Source organism: Mya arenaria, chromosome 1 (assembly GCF_026914265.1).
Source record: "Mya arenaria isolate MELC-2E11 chromosome 1, ASM2691426v1".
Lineage (NCBI taxonomy): Eukaryota > Metazoa > Mollusca > Bivalvia > Myida > Myidae > Mya > Mya arenaria.
The window spans coordinates 33,648,407-33,661,488 of NC_069122.1; the positions used below are offsets into that span (position 1 = coordinate 33,648,407).

At 34.1% G+C, this 13,082-nt stretch overlaps 2 protein-coding genes across 4 annotated transcripts; both read right to left on the bottom strand.

Annotated features, from left to right (window-relative positions):
* Positions 1–212: 212 nt before the first annotated feature.
* LOC128229761 (uncharacterized) lies at positions 213–10,457 on the bottom strand. 3 transcript variants are annotated; one of them, XM_052941589.1, is made up of 4 exons: positions 9,949–10,457; positions 7,382–9,441; positions 5,184–6,454; positions 213–4,806 (listed from the first exon to the last, which is right to left on the bottom strand). In XM_052941589.1, the coding sequence occupies exons 1-3, from the start codon at positions 9,968–9,970 to the stop codon at positions 5,186–5,188; spliced, it is 3,351 nt and encodes a 1,116-aa protein (XP_052797549.1). In that variant the 5' UTR covers positions 9,971–10,457; the 3' UTR covers positions 213–4,806; positions 5,184–5,185. The 3 variants fall into 3 exon arrangements, with proteins under 3 accessions (XP_052797549.1, XP_052797556.1, XP_052797542.1); XM_052941596.1 differs by lacking the exon at positions 9,949–10,457 and adding an exon at positions 9,562–9,595; XM_052941582.1 differs by lacking the exon at positions 9,949–10,457 and having other exon boundaries at positions 7,382–9,551.
* Positions 10,458–10,786: 329 nt separating this feature from the next.
* On the bottom strand, positions 10,787–12,379 carry LOC128226590 (uncharacterized protein CXorf38 homolog). Its single transcript, XM_052936547.1, has 2 exons — positions 11,927–12,379; positions 10,787–10,984 (listed from the first exon to the last, which is right to left on the bottom strand). Exons 1-2 carry the CDS (start codon positions 12,377–12,379, stop codon positions 10,787–10,789), a joined length of 651 nt encoding a protein of 216 aa, XP_052792507.1.
* Between the last annotated feature and the right edge of the window lie 703 nt (positions 12,380–13,082).

Below are 13,082 nucleotides of genomic sequence, written 5' to 3' on the forward strand. Positions count from 1 at the left end.
CCCTGCAGTATTCATTAATGCATACCGGAAGCAAACACTTCAAGTTTAAAACTACAAGGTTTGACTTGCTCATTGACAGCAATGAAACATGCAACACTTGCAACGCCCCCAGCAACGGTTTAAAGCAGTATTCAATTTCAAAAAGTCATGTTCAATGATCCAGGAGGAAATATAAATAGATAATTACCAAATATATAAAGCAAACTATCAATTATACCTTTATTTCATACATAATACATCCGAAATTAGAGTTTATTATCATTCAATATCTACTTGCATGCTCTCATTGACAGTAATTCTAATAAAAAAGTAGATCACACAATATAGAGCATAAACTATTATTATGTATATTTTGCAACCTTTGAAAAAGTACCTCCAGTTTTTTTACTTAATTACTTACAATGATATTCTCGTTTATTATTTAATTCAAGTATAATATTAATTTCCATTTCAAAATACATCACTCACATAAAATCCCCCTAAAACGAATAAATGTACTATATCACAGTAGTTAAAGTTGCAATATTAAGTACAGTGCATTACCAACAAAATTATCATTGTCTGTACTTAACAAACAAAATACAGACAACCTTTAACTTATAACAATAACTGTACTTAAGGTATCCTCAGTAGAATTATGGAAGAATGGTGATCACATACTATTTGTATATCATTTAAATGGTATTATGAGTAGAGTAATGATATGTTAAACATACACTAAACATTATTAAAAACAAGCATTTTCTGCCTCGAAAGAATAAAAAATAGGTTAATTTATGCCAAATTCTGCTGAAATAAAAAGAACACTAATACAAACTGCATTCTTTCTTATCAGTCATCCATATCTCATTATGTAGTCAGCAATGGCCACTTCTTCAAATGATACAACAGTGTGGTTATACCACGTCATAAATTACGTCATATATGTTTCGTAAAAATGCAACATTTAAATCAAGGATAGCTTTTCTTTAACATTTTAAATAAAACAAAGAGCAGTCTATGCCGCTTAAAGTACCCCGCATTCGCTTTATTTCCGAAGTTTGATATGGTGATTAGTTTAATCAAACACTTCGAAAAACCTGTTTCTAAAATATTTTGACAGTGCTCCGTCAGACGGCCGTATCGTGAATATAAGTATCTTCCATGGCCGAGAGTGTAAGATAGGTTCATTTCGACCCGAGCGTAGGGTCGGGATGAACCTATCTTACACGAGTGGCTATAGTAGATGCTTTTTCTCCCACCTCAGTTAAACAAAATTAAGTAAAATTGTATTTTTTGCTGAAACTCTTTCATGCTTAGTGAAAATAATTGCGTATGGAGTATGCGATAATTCGTAGTTGTCGCGGATTCGCGCGCAGTGATTAAGATTATGTTAATAGTCAAATCGGTCTTTACGTAGTTCTAAGTCGAGTGAAGCATTATTTCTTGAAGGTTGCGTGAAAACTGAATAATGATGACATTTTAAGCGAGAAATAATTAATAAGCGTTCTAAATATTGCCATAAGAGAAGGTTTCCATGATGTTACAGACGACAGTCTTCAACAAGGGAGGTATTTCCAATGTGGTGACCATTAATAATTAGTTCCATACGGGCATTTTATCTTCGCCCGTGGGCAAGATAAGAATTTCAAGCATGGTTAAATTATTGGAACTACTTATCTGAGGTGGGAGAAAAGGTATGCCGAAGTGTTTTAAGAAACTAAACTCTCGATCAAAATCTTGTAAAAGATCGAAGGCGGCGCTCCGTAAGCGGCGTAGACTGCGCTATGCTTTATTCAAAATTGTGAAGAAATAGTGAAGTTATCTTTGTTTTAAGCAAAATATTGCCTTCAGACGTAGCATTTATGACGCAATTTATCAAGTGGTATACACACACTGTACAACATGTATATGGGGTCACCTGGCATAAATATTTTACATCATCACCCATGGGACCGTACAACGAATAGCAAGCTTATTTGTACATCGGATAAGATGTTTCATCCATCATAAGGCAGCCTTGTCACTGTGTAAAACTGGCATCATTTGAAATCGCACACTTAGTGAGTAATATTGACATGACATGATGATCATCATTATATAACATTGTTTATATTAACACTTTTTCTTGGTTAATTCCTTCGTATTTCTTAAATCAACACGAAAAACCAATTTAAGCGGAACCAATTGCACATGGGGTTTAAACTCATAGCTAATAAACTAATGGGTCACAAACACAGCTAGCTTTAAATGGATGCAGTGCCTTATCCAATTCAATGTAATGTAGCAAATATTCATTATAAGTGTGAAAACTTACTTACAGAAAAACCCGAAGGCCTAAAAGTAATAATTAATTTTAGAACATCTAAACCTGTCATATTGCTAACAGCATCAACTTCTAAAATTCTCAAATTTAACTAGGACATTTCATCAACATTTCTTTCGCTTGAATATAATATATATATATTAGACCCTTTTCGCAGCAACCGGCTTCATTATCACCATTTAAAAGTAAAACACAAATTACACAAACACCAAGACATTTCTCATTAATATCAAAATACATACATTATCAAATTAAATGCATGCATTATCAAGGTACATACAAGCATTATCAAGGTATATACATGATCAGTCAGCCAAATAAATGATCAAATACATGTATTTTAAACAAGAAACATTATAAAAAAAACTTAAAACAACCAAATTGATAACAATCGTATGCTAATAGAAAACATGTTTTCTACATATACACATATAGTGTATACAATGCATAATACTGTTACATAAGACACAATACTAAAAATAATCATGAACGCATTCTTACATCACAACTTTTGGACTCAAAACAAACGTGTACATGTACGTATTTGAGTAAACTATATATAGCTTTCAGAAAGTATTCTGATCTTTTTACCGATTACTTCATACTGAAAAATATCTATTCACTCTTCCTTCGCGTAAATCACAACATAGATAAACTCATTCGGAACTCCTCGGCCATTTTTTATCGAAAACAACCTCGGATGCATGCCTGTACATCAGTTGAAGTTGTTCGTAAGTTCTTGAACTATTTCATAAATTAAATGTAGTGTTTTAGTATTGTATTAATTTATCTAAGTTTAAATAAATTACCAGTGAAGTGTATTAATGCAAATATAATTAAGATTCCCAAAGGTTAAGTCATCAAGTTTAACTATTAAATAAAATTACTACGCGATCTACTTGCAGCGGACTTAAACGTACCACTTTTTGAGTTTGTAAACCGTCCAAATACATCCGAGGCTGTTTTCGATAAAAAAGGCCGAGGGGCACCGAATGAGATAAACTTTGCAAAATTGACGATATGCTTTAAAAAAAAAAGATAACGAGCGATCATGCCTTTTCAATAATACAGGATTAACATGCAGACGACAAACTGAATATATGAATTTACTTATATTTTAATGAAATAGACTACCTGTTATTATCAATTATCAGTTCAATTTTGATTAACCTTTTTATCGACATCAGCACCATTTTCAACATAGATAAATAAAGCAACATCCAAATACTAAAAGATATTCTCGACTTGCACGTTATTTATCGTAACATCCACGATAATCCACGAACAAGGCGAGAATACAACACGTGCGTCCGTCACAAAATAGATTCACTTCGTTACATTCACGAAAATAAACATGCACATCATTGACAAAAACGTACACTTCGTTACATCCACGTTAATCCGCGACCATGCCGAAATAACAACAATTGCGTCATTCAAAGTTAAGATAAACATCTTAAAATTAACGGTAATGCACGATCATGCCAAAATTACACCATGTGCATAATCCACAAAATAGATAAACTTCGTAACATCCACGATAATTCAACACCATGTCAAATAACATCATGCACGTCATTCAAATATTATTTAAATCCGAACTTTCCAAAATAATCCACGATAATACCAACTGTCGCATCGGTCACAATATTTATAACATTTTTATTAATCATTTTGCCCAACAGTAACCATATTTTGTTTTAAAAACAGAGCTATTTAAAATGTTCGTTAGATATTCGTTAATGATAAAATACACCATAAATATGCGACACATACAGAACTGTGTCATCGAAACCTTCAAACAACTAAAAAGTATGGAAAATGTACGAACAAATAGCTAATTTACTGTGGATTGGATTTTTTCTAAATTAATTCATCATTTGCATTTCAAAAAATTAACGTTCAGATAAATAATCATAATGACATATATGTACATACAAAGTATAACAAGTGGCAATGCGGACCGACGCATTATAGCCGGATTTTTCCTCTTGACAATAACGTTTTTTTCAATAGGATGTATAGCTAGATAGCATCAACTAAAATTATAGCTGTTTACTACTATTGATAGTTTGTTTTAAGCAGAACTATAGCTTGATTTCGAATATTCTGACCAAAACTTATGAAAGAAAAAAAGAAATTATGCATTGGGATTTGTGTTTAATTGTTTATAGAATAGCAAGTGAATTTATTTGTTGTCTGATATTGATAGGTTTCATTTGCATTATGTAGGTATGATTATTTAAAATGGTTAACCTTAAATAACGATGGTAACACTAAATCTTTCTAATAAATCATGCAGAAAAATAACTCTTTACAAAGTCTTATGAAAGTGCGATTTTTCGAACTCAACTTTAGTAGGAACTCAAGCATTATAGTTTTTACACCACTAACATAAAACTATGTTTCGCTGATGCCAGTAAACAGTTGAACATTGTTCGAAAGTCCCTATCGGATGAATATTCGTATCACAACGCAAATTCTCGGCGCAGACTGATTACCTTAAATAGACAAAAGTCACATTTTATTATTTAAATGCAATGAAAGTAATAATTATAATTAACTAGTTGTTGTAATCAAAACATTGTAAATCTATGTTTTAAGAAGAAAATATTAAATTTTGAATACATTAAAACATAAGAGTAAAAATCTCAAACTTTTAAACAAAAATAATGATGTACATATAATACATGTATGTAAAATCATGTTACATTATACTCAAACAATGATATTTTATCATGTAAAATTATGTCATCGTATATGCAAAAAATGAAATATTTATTATGTAAAATTATGTGACATTTATTATGTAAGATCATGTTACGTTATATTTCAATAATAACATATGTAGGTAAATGAATCTAACGTTTCAATATACCTTTAAACGTTGCTTTTGTACGTAATGCACCAGCCTCGTTCGCACCTGCTGAACCCATTCACATGAACGGCGGGCTGTTCCTCCATCTCCAGCTGCAACTTCTTCACCTCCTCGACAGGGTCTATTGTACAGTACTCTATCTCACAGTCAACAAGCCTTCCAGAGTTTGTCACCACACTCACGAGACGCCCCAATACTCCTGCTGGCAAAACAACGCTCTTTAATTTAATGTCTTTTTTATAGTCAGTTGAGGGGGGCTGTGAAGCTACTACCTGGAGGGCTGTCGGATTCTCCAACTCCTCCTGCAGCTGTTTTATGTCATCATGTATTGTACACTCATTTACCTCAAAGTCAACAGAATGTCCCGACAGCTTCACAGCACTAACGAGACGCATGTACATCCGTGCTGACATGGTCATGTTCATTAAAAATATGTTTATTTTATAGTCAGGTGAGGCGGGCTGTTGAGTTACTACCTGGAGGGCGGACTTGTTCCCCACCTCCTCATGCAGCTGTTTTATGTCCTCGTCTAATGTACACTCAGAAACCAAACATTCCACGGAATGTTCCGACTGTATCACCACACTAACGAGACGCCTAAACATCCCTGCTGACATGGCTATACCGAATAACCGTATGCATGTTTTATAGTCAGTTGAGGCGGGCTGTGTAGCTACCATTTTGTGGAGAAGCTGGTTCCCAAACTCCTCCTCTAGCTGTTCTATGTCCTCGGCAATTGTACACCTATCTAACGTAAAGTACACAGAATGTCCCGGCTGTATCACCACACTGACGAGACGCCAGAACATCCCTGCTGATATGGTCACGTTCGATAACCATATGTGTGTTTGATAGTCAGGTGAGGCGGGCTGTGGAGCTACTACCTGGAGGGCGGTAAGGCTTCCTATCTCCTTCTGCAGCTGTTTTATGTCCTCTTCTATTGTACACTCTTTTACCTCAAATTGTACAGGATGCCCTGACTGCGTCACCACACTTACGAGACGCCTGAACATCCCTGCTGACATGGTCACGCTCGAAAACAATATGCATTTTTCATAGGCAGTTGGCTGTGGAGCTACCACCTGGAGGGCGGGCTGGTTCCCCACCTCCTCCTGCAGCTGTATTATATCCTCATCTACTGTACAATTACTTAACGTACAGTTCGCTTTATGTCCCAGCTGTATCACCATACTAACAAGACGCATGAACACTTCTGATGGCATATGCACGTTCTTCAGTTTGAGGTAACTCAGGGTAGCGTGTGTCCCAACCTGCAATGTCATGTTCATCAAAGCTTATAGAACAAACAAACAGGAAAATCTCAAATCTGATATAAATACTACATGTATTTCACATATTGTAAAACATACTACATGTGAAAAAAATATGGTTACATCTGCTTGTTTATTTAGTGTCAGACAATTAGAATCGTCATTCGCCCAACGATTTCAAAACGCTTATAGTTAACATTTCAAAGTGCACATTCAATATCCTTTAATTTAAATGGAGATGTTTATACGTCTTATAACTAAACAGTAGAAAACAATTTTACGTTATGATTAATTTTGGCATTTCTTTTCGATATTTCGGAAAATAATGTAGCAGCCGTTTACACGACCTATAGGCAATTACGCACCTGCTTTTATTCAGCAATTCTACTAAATAATCTATACAAGTAAAGTAATTACATTTCTGAGATGGTTTTATTCGTTTATTCATGTTAAGCAACAGTTATATGGTTGTAGTATTTTTTATATCATTAGCATAAGCAAAATAGCATACATCATGCTAAAATTCATTTTCGATAAATATGAAAATGAACTCTCTATAATCAAAATATGAAAAGAAAAATGGTCTTTCTTGTTGAGTTTGCATTTCATTTTATCTGCAATATTTCTATATTTTGAAAGGTTTATGAAATGGTCATCAGATAATAACTTAGTCAGAATATCACTAGTTTCGGGAAAATGGAAATTGTCTTACAAGCACTATGTGCGTTACGTTTACATTGAAACAAGCGCAAATGTATATAACGGTGAAAACAGATTTAGTTACATTTGCACAATTTCTCAGGTCTGCTATACATTTTGAAATTGTTGTTTGAACGTATTACGTTCTAGCAATAAATAACGGAATCAAATAATTTGTAATGAATTTCGACTGGTAGCTTTTATAATTTTTTTCAAAATTTCACTTACCCGAACTGTTGTAAGCGAACCGTCACCTTTTGGTATTAACGTTGCAATCGACTTTTGTGCTCGTTGTTGTGTTCTGAAATCGATCTCTAATGTGTGCAGATTGAGCATTTGTAGATTAACAACGTCAGTGACATCCAGTTCAAGTAATGTGAGTTGTTTGAGATGCCTAAGATGATATAGGTCAAGATGTGAATCTTTTGGTTGACTCGCCTTGCACCATGCGAGGGATATATTTTTGACACATTCAAGTTTTGAAAATATGTCCATGGCTTTACAGTCAAAGCAAACATTTTTCAGTACAAGTGATTTTAAACGTCGTAAATCAGAAGACTGCAATGAAGTCATCACTTTACTTGCAGCTTTGTAGTTACTGAATTGTATTATGCATTCTAACAATCCATTCAAATTCAATTGGTTGATATCTTCATATGATACCTCAACTAAAGCAACAAATTTTAGATTCTTGCAAATCTCTAAATCTAAAACAGTTGGATCGCCACAGTACTGCAGTGCAGAAGTTAGGTCGCTTTCTTCGGTAATACGTAATGATACGAGATTGGATTTTCTTTTATCCTCCAAGCACAGTTTCAACTTTGACATATGATTCTCTGTAAGACCTTTTTCAAGCACGATATGCTGCAAGCAGAACTCTGCCCCGATGTGTCCGTTTCTCTCTGCCTCCTCGTAGCCTCGCAGTATCATTTGCTGGAATGTCCTGGCTTCCTCAGCTGATCCCTCTTTTTCACAATTCTCAGTAAACAGCTCATTAAGTACCTTCGAAAATTCCGTGGCTGCATCTGGATTTAAACTGCACAGAAAAAGAAATAACTGTGACAAGGCAAAAACACTTTCGTTCCTATGATCCAAGTATATTCTTTTCACATGCTCGCAGGATGCGGACAATGCCGAACCGCGGCTTGACAAAAACACTGCTGCAAGGTATTCTTGGAATGTTTTGTGAATAAATTGGTACTTAGGAACGCGTTCTCCAGGCACATTGATTGCAGACAGTATACCGGACTTAAGCGATGCATCCTTGTATTGAGTAAATTTCTCTAGCTGTATCCCATCAATGTTAAACACGAGTGATTCGTCCTCATGTTTAGTTAGTAGTTTATTTAATGCTATGGCGCTTAGTACCTCATATAACGCTTGTGGATCTGTATAATGATTTTCTTTGTCACACATTTCGTTCCATCTTTCATCAATAATTTCCCGGTAAATAGTAGAAAGAGACATGTTTTCTCTTAACTTACTCTTTTGCCAGAGCCACACACTATGAACGAGAACGACGGGAATTTTTTTACTGAAGTGCCACAGCTGTTTGTCTTGTAAGTCCTTAATGCAGGACTCTGGGTCCTTGTTTGTTTTGTGGAACTCCTCTAACTTCCGAATTACTTTCAAAACAAGTTTTTCCGGATTTTGAACTCCTTTCAATTTTACATGTTTTCCGACCTGCATTGGAATTACCTTTAGTTCAGCCAATTTGTAAGGTCGTGTTGTGATTAATAGTGTACATTTTCTCCAACTTGTTTCAACATGAGGCATTTTTCCACGCCATTCGTCCAAACCGTCAAGCAGGAGAAGACAGTGCTCTGATTTTAAAATTTCTCCCAGCAGTGAGTGCTCGTTTTCATAGTCTGAATCAATTTTCTTTAGAATATGTTTGACTATCATTGCTTTAATTTCACTCTCAGTGTTAACGTGGCAAAGTATGATGTAGAATACGAATTCAAACTTACTTAAATTTGACTTGATCGGCTCCTGCTCACCTTTCTCATTTACTTTACGCCAGTCGTCCACGATCTTTTTACACAAAGAGGTCTTGCCTGTTCCAGGCTCACCCTCGACGATGATCTTTTCGGCCATAGGGCCATCACTTGTCGAAAACAATTGGCTTACTTCAGGAATATTTGTCTCTGTTGTCGTGCCTTTTTCGGTTTTCTTTAAGGTAAGTTTTGGTTTTTCGTATATATCATCAATGGTTTCGTCAATGTCGAGCAGACAGGTCATCTTGCTGGCACATTTGTTATAGTACTCGACTAACTGTGCCTTGAACTCTGGAAATTCAAAATAGCTTATTTTACCAAACCAAGGAAAATTATTGATATATACATTCTGCGAATGAAATACATGCATATTAAGTATGATGTTTTATATGTTGTTAAAAGCCTCGTTACCGGCTTACGCGCTTGCCCTCGGGGTCGGATTTTTCTATCCGTACCTTAAACACATGATAGATACTTATACTCTCGTCAAGTTGTTCAACCTATGATAATCGCTACACTCATCTAAGAATAATACAAATATAAAACAAGGAAATTTAAATATACGTTGCAAAATAAATGTCCAGAAGTTTTATAAATAATTATATATGTATTTAATTCATTTTTGTATCAATTCAACAACGTGTTTTGTGAAGTATATATCTGAACTATATATTTACTATTTAAATAGTTATAACTAGTATCGTCTGTTAGAAACAATAAGGAAAAAGATAATTGATAATAATCCTAATGTAAGCATTAAAAGACACTTAAAACATATTGTAAAATATAAATACTAACTAAGTTTTGTTTCTTGTAGCATTCCTATACGCAACCGCTTAGCATCTATATCTGTCTGATCTTCCAGCTTTCTTTTATTTTCTGTGAAATATTGTTTAATGTCTTCTTTGGCTTGTCTTTTCTCTTCTATAACATGTACCTCAAGCTCTCTTTTACCATCTAATACAGATTGTTCTATTTTTCCTATGGTCGTTCTTTCCAAAGACGTTATATCGTCTTTGATCCTTTTTTTTTGTTCTTCAATGGACAAAAGAATGCCGTCTTTAGTCCTTGTTAAATCTTGCTTTGCATCGTCAGAAATTTTCTCAAGTGATCGCAACACTTCTTCCCGATCCTTCTGGAATTGTTGGCTTTCGGAGTGTATACTTTCTTTAGCGCTCTCTATATTAATTTCATTTGCATATAATTTTCGTTCAATGTCGGTAAGTTTCTGTTCGAATTCATCATGTAACTTCTGGCAAATACTATAGTATACATTCTCATCTTTGAATGTCTTCAACTAAAACAAAATATTTCACCTTACATTTCGGGTCCAGTCTCTACATTGTCAAATATTGATTTATACCTTGTGTTTGTAAATGCTCGCTATTTTATCAAAGAATAATGCACAGTGATGAATGCATGCATACGTAAAGAATATTAATGTTCATGACAGAATATAGGTTTTCTGTTTGTACATTTACACATATCAAATGTTAATGGCATATGTACGTACCCGTACATTGTATGCTTGATATATTGGTATTTCAGCTAAAGACTACATACATTTCTATTTTATAAGACAGTGAAAACCGTTGGAACGTTGCGACGCCCTAAATAATTTATAACACTAAATTTATTAAAAATGAAGTGATACTGTATTAAAGATTACCACGTCCAATTCTGCCTGTGCCTGTATCGCCTCTGGCAGAGTGTTCAGCCCTGGCTCATTCAGTAGAGCGTACAGGTTATCTATACATTCGGTTGTGGCCTGGTCAGTCAAGGCGGTCGAAGAAATGTCCGGCATGTGCCTAATGCGGTTGACCACTTCTCGAGCCTGTAATCAGGACGTATACCAAGTTTTTATTGAGCGCAATAAACCAAGTGTTTACAAAAATTGAAACACATGTCTGCCATGTGTCGAGTGGGGTCGAGTTTGTCATGATATTATATATTTATGCTTCTGTCTAGTTAATTAGGGCGCTGAAACAACTCTCTTATATGTGCCTTATGTGGTTGACCTCTTTTTAAAGCTTTTACGATGTATCATATTATTGTTGGTCTGGTTAATAAGGACGCTGGAACAAACGTCCAGCATCTTGCCGAACATGAATGACAACTTCTTAATTATGTCATGATATATGTCAAAAAGTGTTATTATTATTATATTATTATTATTATTATTATTATTATTATTATTATATGTCAAACAATTACAAGACTGCCGCTGCCTGCGCGCCATCAATGGTAAGTCCTAGCTTTAATGAATTAAGAGACATAACTATACAATTATTAAATACAGAAGTATGGGCAGTTCTACAATGCAAATTGTTACATGTAATATGTGAACAAAGTTTCATGTAACTTTTGAACAGTTTTAAGCTTCATCATCATCATTTTCATCATTATTATTACTATTACCATTATAATAATAATAATAATAATAATAATAATAATAATAATAATAATAATAATAATAATAATAATTATTATTATTATTATTACTATTATTATTATTATTATTATTATTATTATTATTATTTCTAATTATATTATTATTTCATAATATTATCATTATTATTATTATTATTATTATTATTATTATTATTATTATCATTATTATTATTATTATTATTATTATTATAGCTACATGTGAACATATTTATAAAATGCAATGTTTATATCTTGGAGTTTTAATGGGCAACGTTAACGCTTTTTGCAACATGACGATAACTCTGTTAACGACGATAACTAAAAGACTACTGCACAAACATATTACCTTTTTACAGACAGCGTCTGTGATTTTCCCTTGGAAACGCGTGCAGTTAATGATGAAGGCAGCAATGCCATTGAAATCCGTTTCTTCAATTGTGGTTTTGTTCTCGTACCCAGCTGGTGGCATGAACACCTTGGCGATCTCCCATGGTGAGTGAGCCCAGTTTTCTGCTTTGGTTAGTGCACCTATGCCATTTTTCTGTCCATACGCGTGCTCGTTGACTAATTCATTTCTTAAAACGACATGATATTGGCAACTCGCATTTCTGTTTTGTACATCTCTGAAAGAGCATGTGGTGCATGCTGGAACCTTTGTTTTGTTCAAAATGTCCCCATGCAACTGGGCGGCCTCTGCACTGACAGGTGGCAGAAGGGCTTGTCTTGTGATGCACACAGCTCGCCACTCTTTAAGCCAGTTTCGCGATTCCGGCTTGTTGGTGTCGATGAGTTTTGACATAATGTTCCCATCTGGGTAACATCTGATCTTAAAGACAGAAATTACAATAAAATATCAATATGATCTGGACACACAGATAAGTGTACCAATTTGGCACAAATCATCCATAGCCAGTAGGCCACTCAACCAATATCTCAGCCTCTGGCCATGGTATTTGCGGAATCAAATTCTAGGAAGTGATCAATTTTACTAATATTCTGCTTAATTTAAAACTTTGCTCAGGGTGTCTTTTATTCAATGAATCAAATTGATCGTTATTTTGAATCCTAGTGCAATATGCAGTTACAAATAGGTGACAGTTTGAAATAATAACTTTGTAAATTTAAAATCTCGTAGAACTTGACAAAACCAAAACATACAGAACAACTTCTTCTTTTCAGCTAAGTATAATGTCATTAACCTGGTATTATCCATTTCTAACTTGACTGAAGACAATAATAGGCAAATTTTATGTCAAAAGCACAAAACCACCTTTTTTTGCAATCAAAATACGTTCTATTATTTTCTAATAGGAAACAATGTTATTCCTCAAACTGACATAAATCCGAACGTGTCCTCAAGTCAAGTAAAATCAAGTCAATATTGGTTTATTGTCGGATTCCATACATAATATTTGAAACATTAGCTATGACATAAGATATAAAACATATTATTATTATTATTATTATTATTATTATTATTATTATTATTATTATTATTATTA

Bases quoted from the DNA above. Each gene is read 5' to 3' on its own strand.
- LOC128229761 (XM_052941582.1), bottom strand. From the start codon at position 9,520: ATGCATGTATTTCATTCGCAGAATGTATATATCAATAATTTTCCTTGG. The intron at 6,455-7,381 runs GTAAGTGAAATT...ATGACATTGCAG, and splicing joins GTTCGCTTACAACAGTTCGG to GTTGGGACACACGCTACCCT.
- LOC128226590 (XM_052936547.1), bottom strand. From the start codon at position 12,379: ATGTCAAAACTCATCGACACCAACAAGCCGGAATCGCGAAACTGGCTT. The intron at 10,985-11,926 runs GTAATATGTTTG...TCCTGATTACAG, and splicing joins CAGACGCTGTCTGTAAAAAG to GCTCGAGAAGTGGTCAACCG.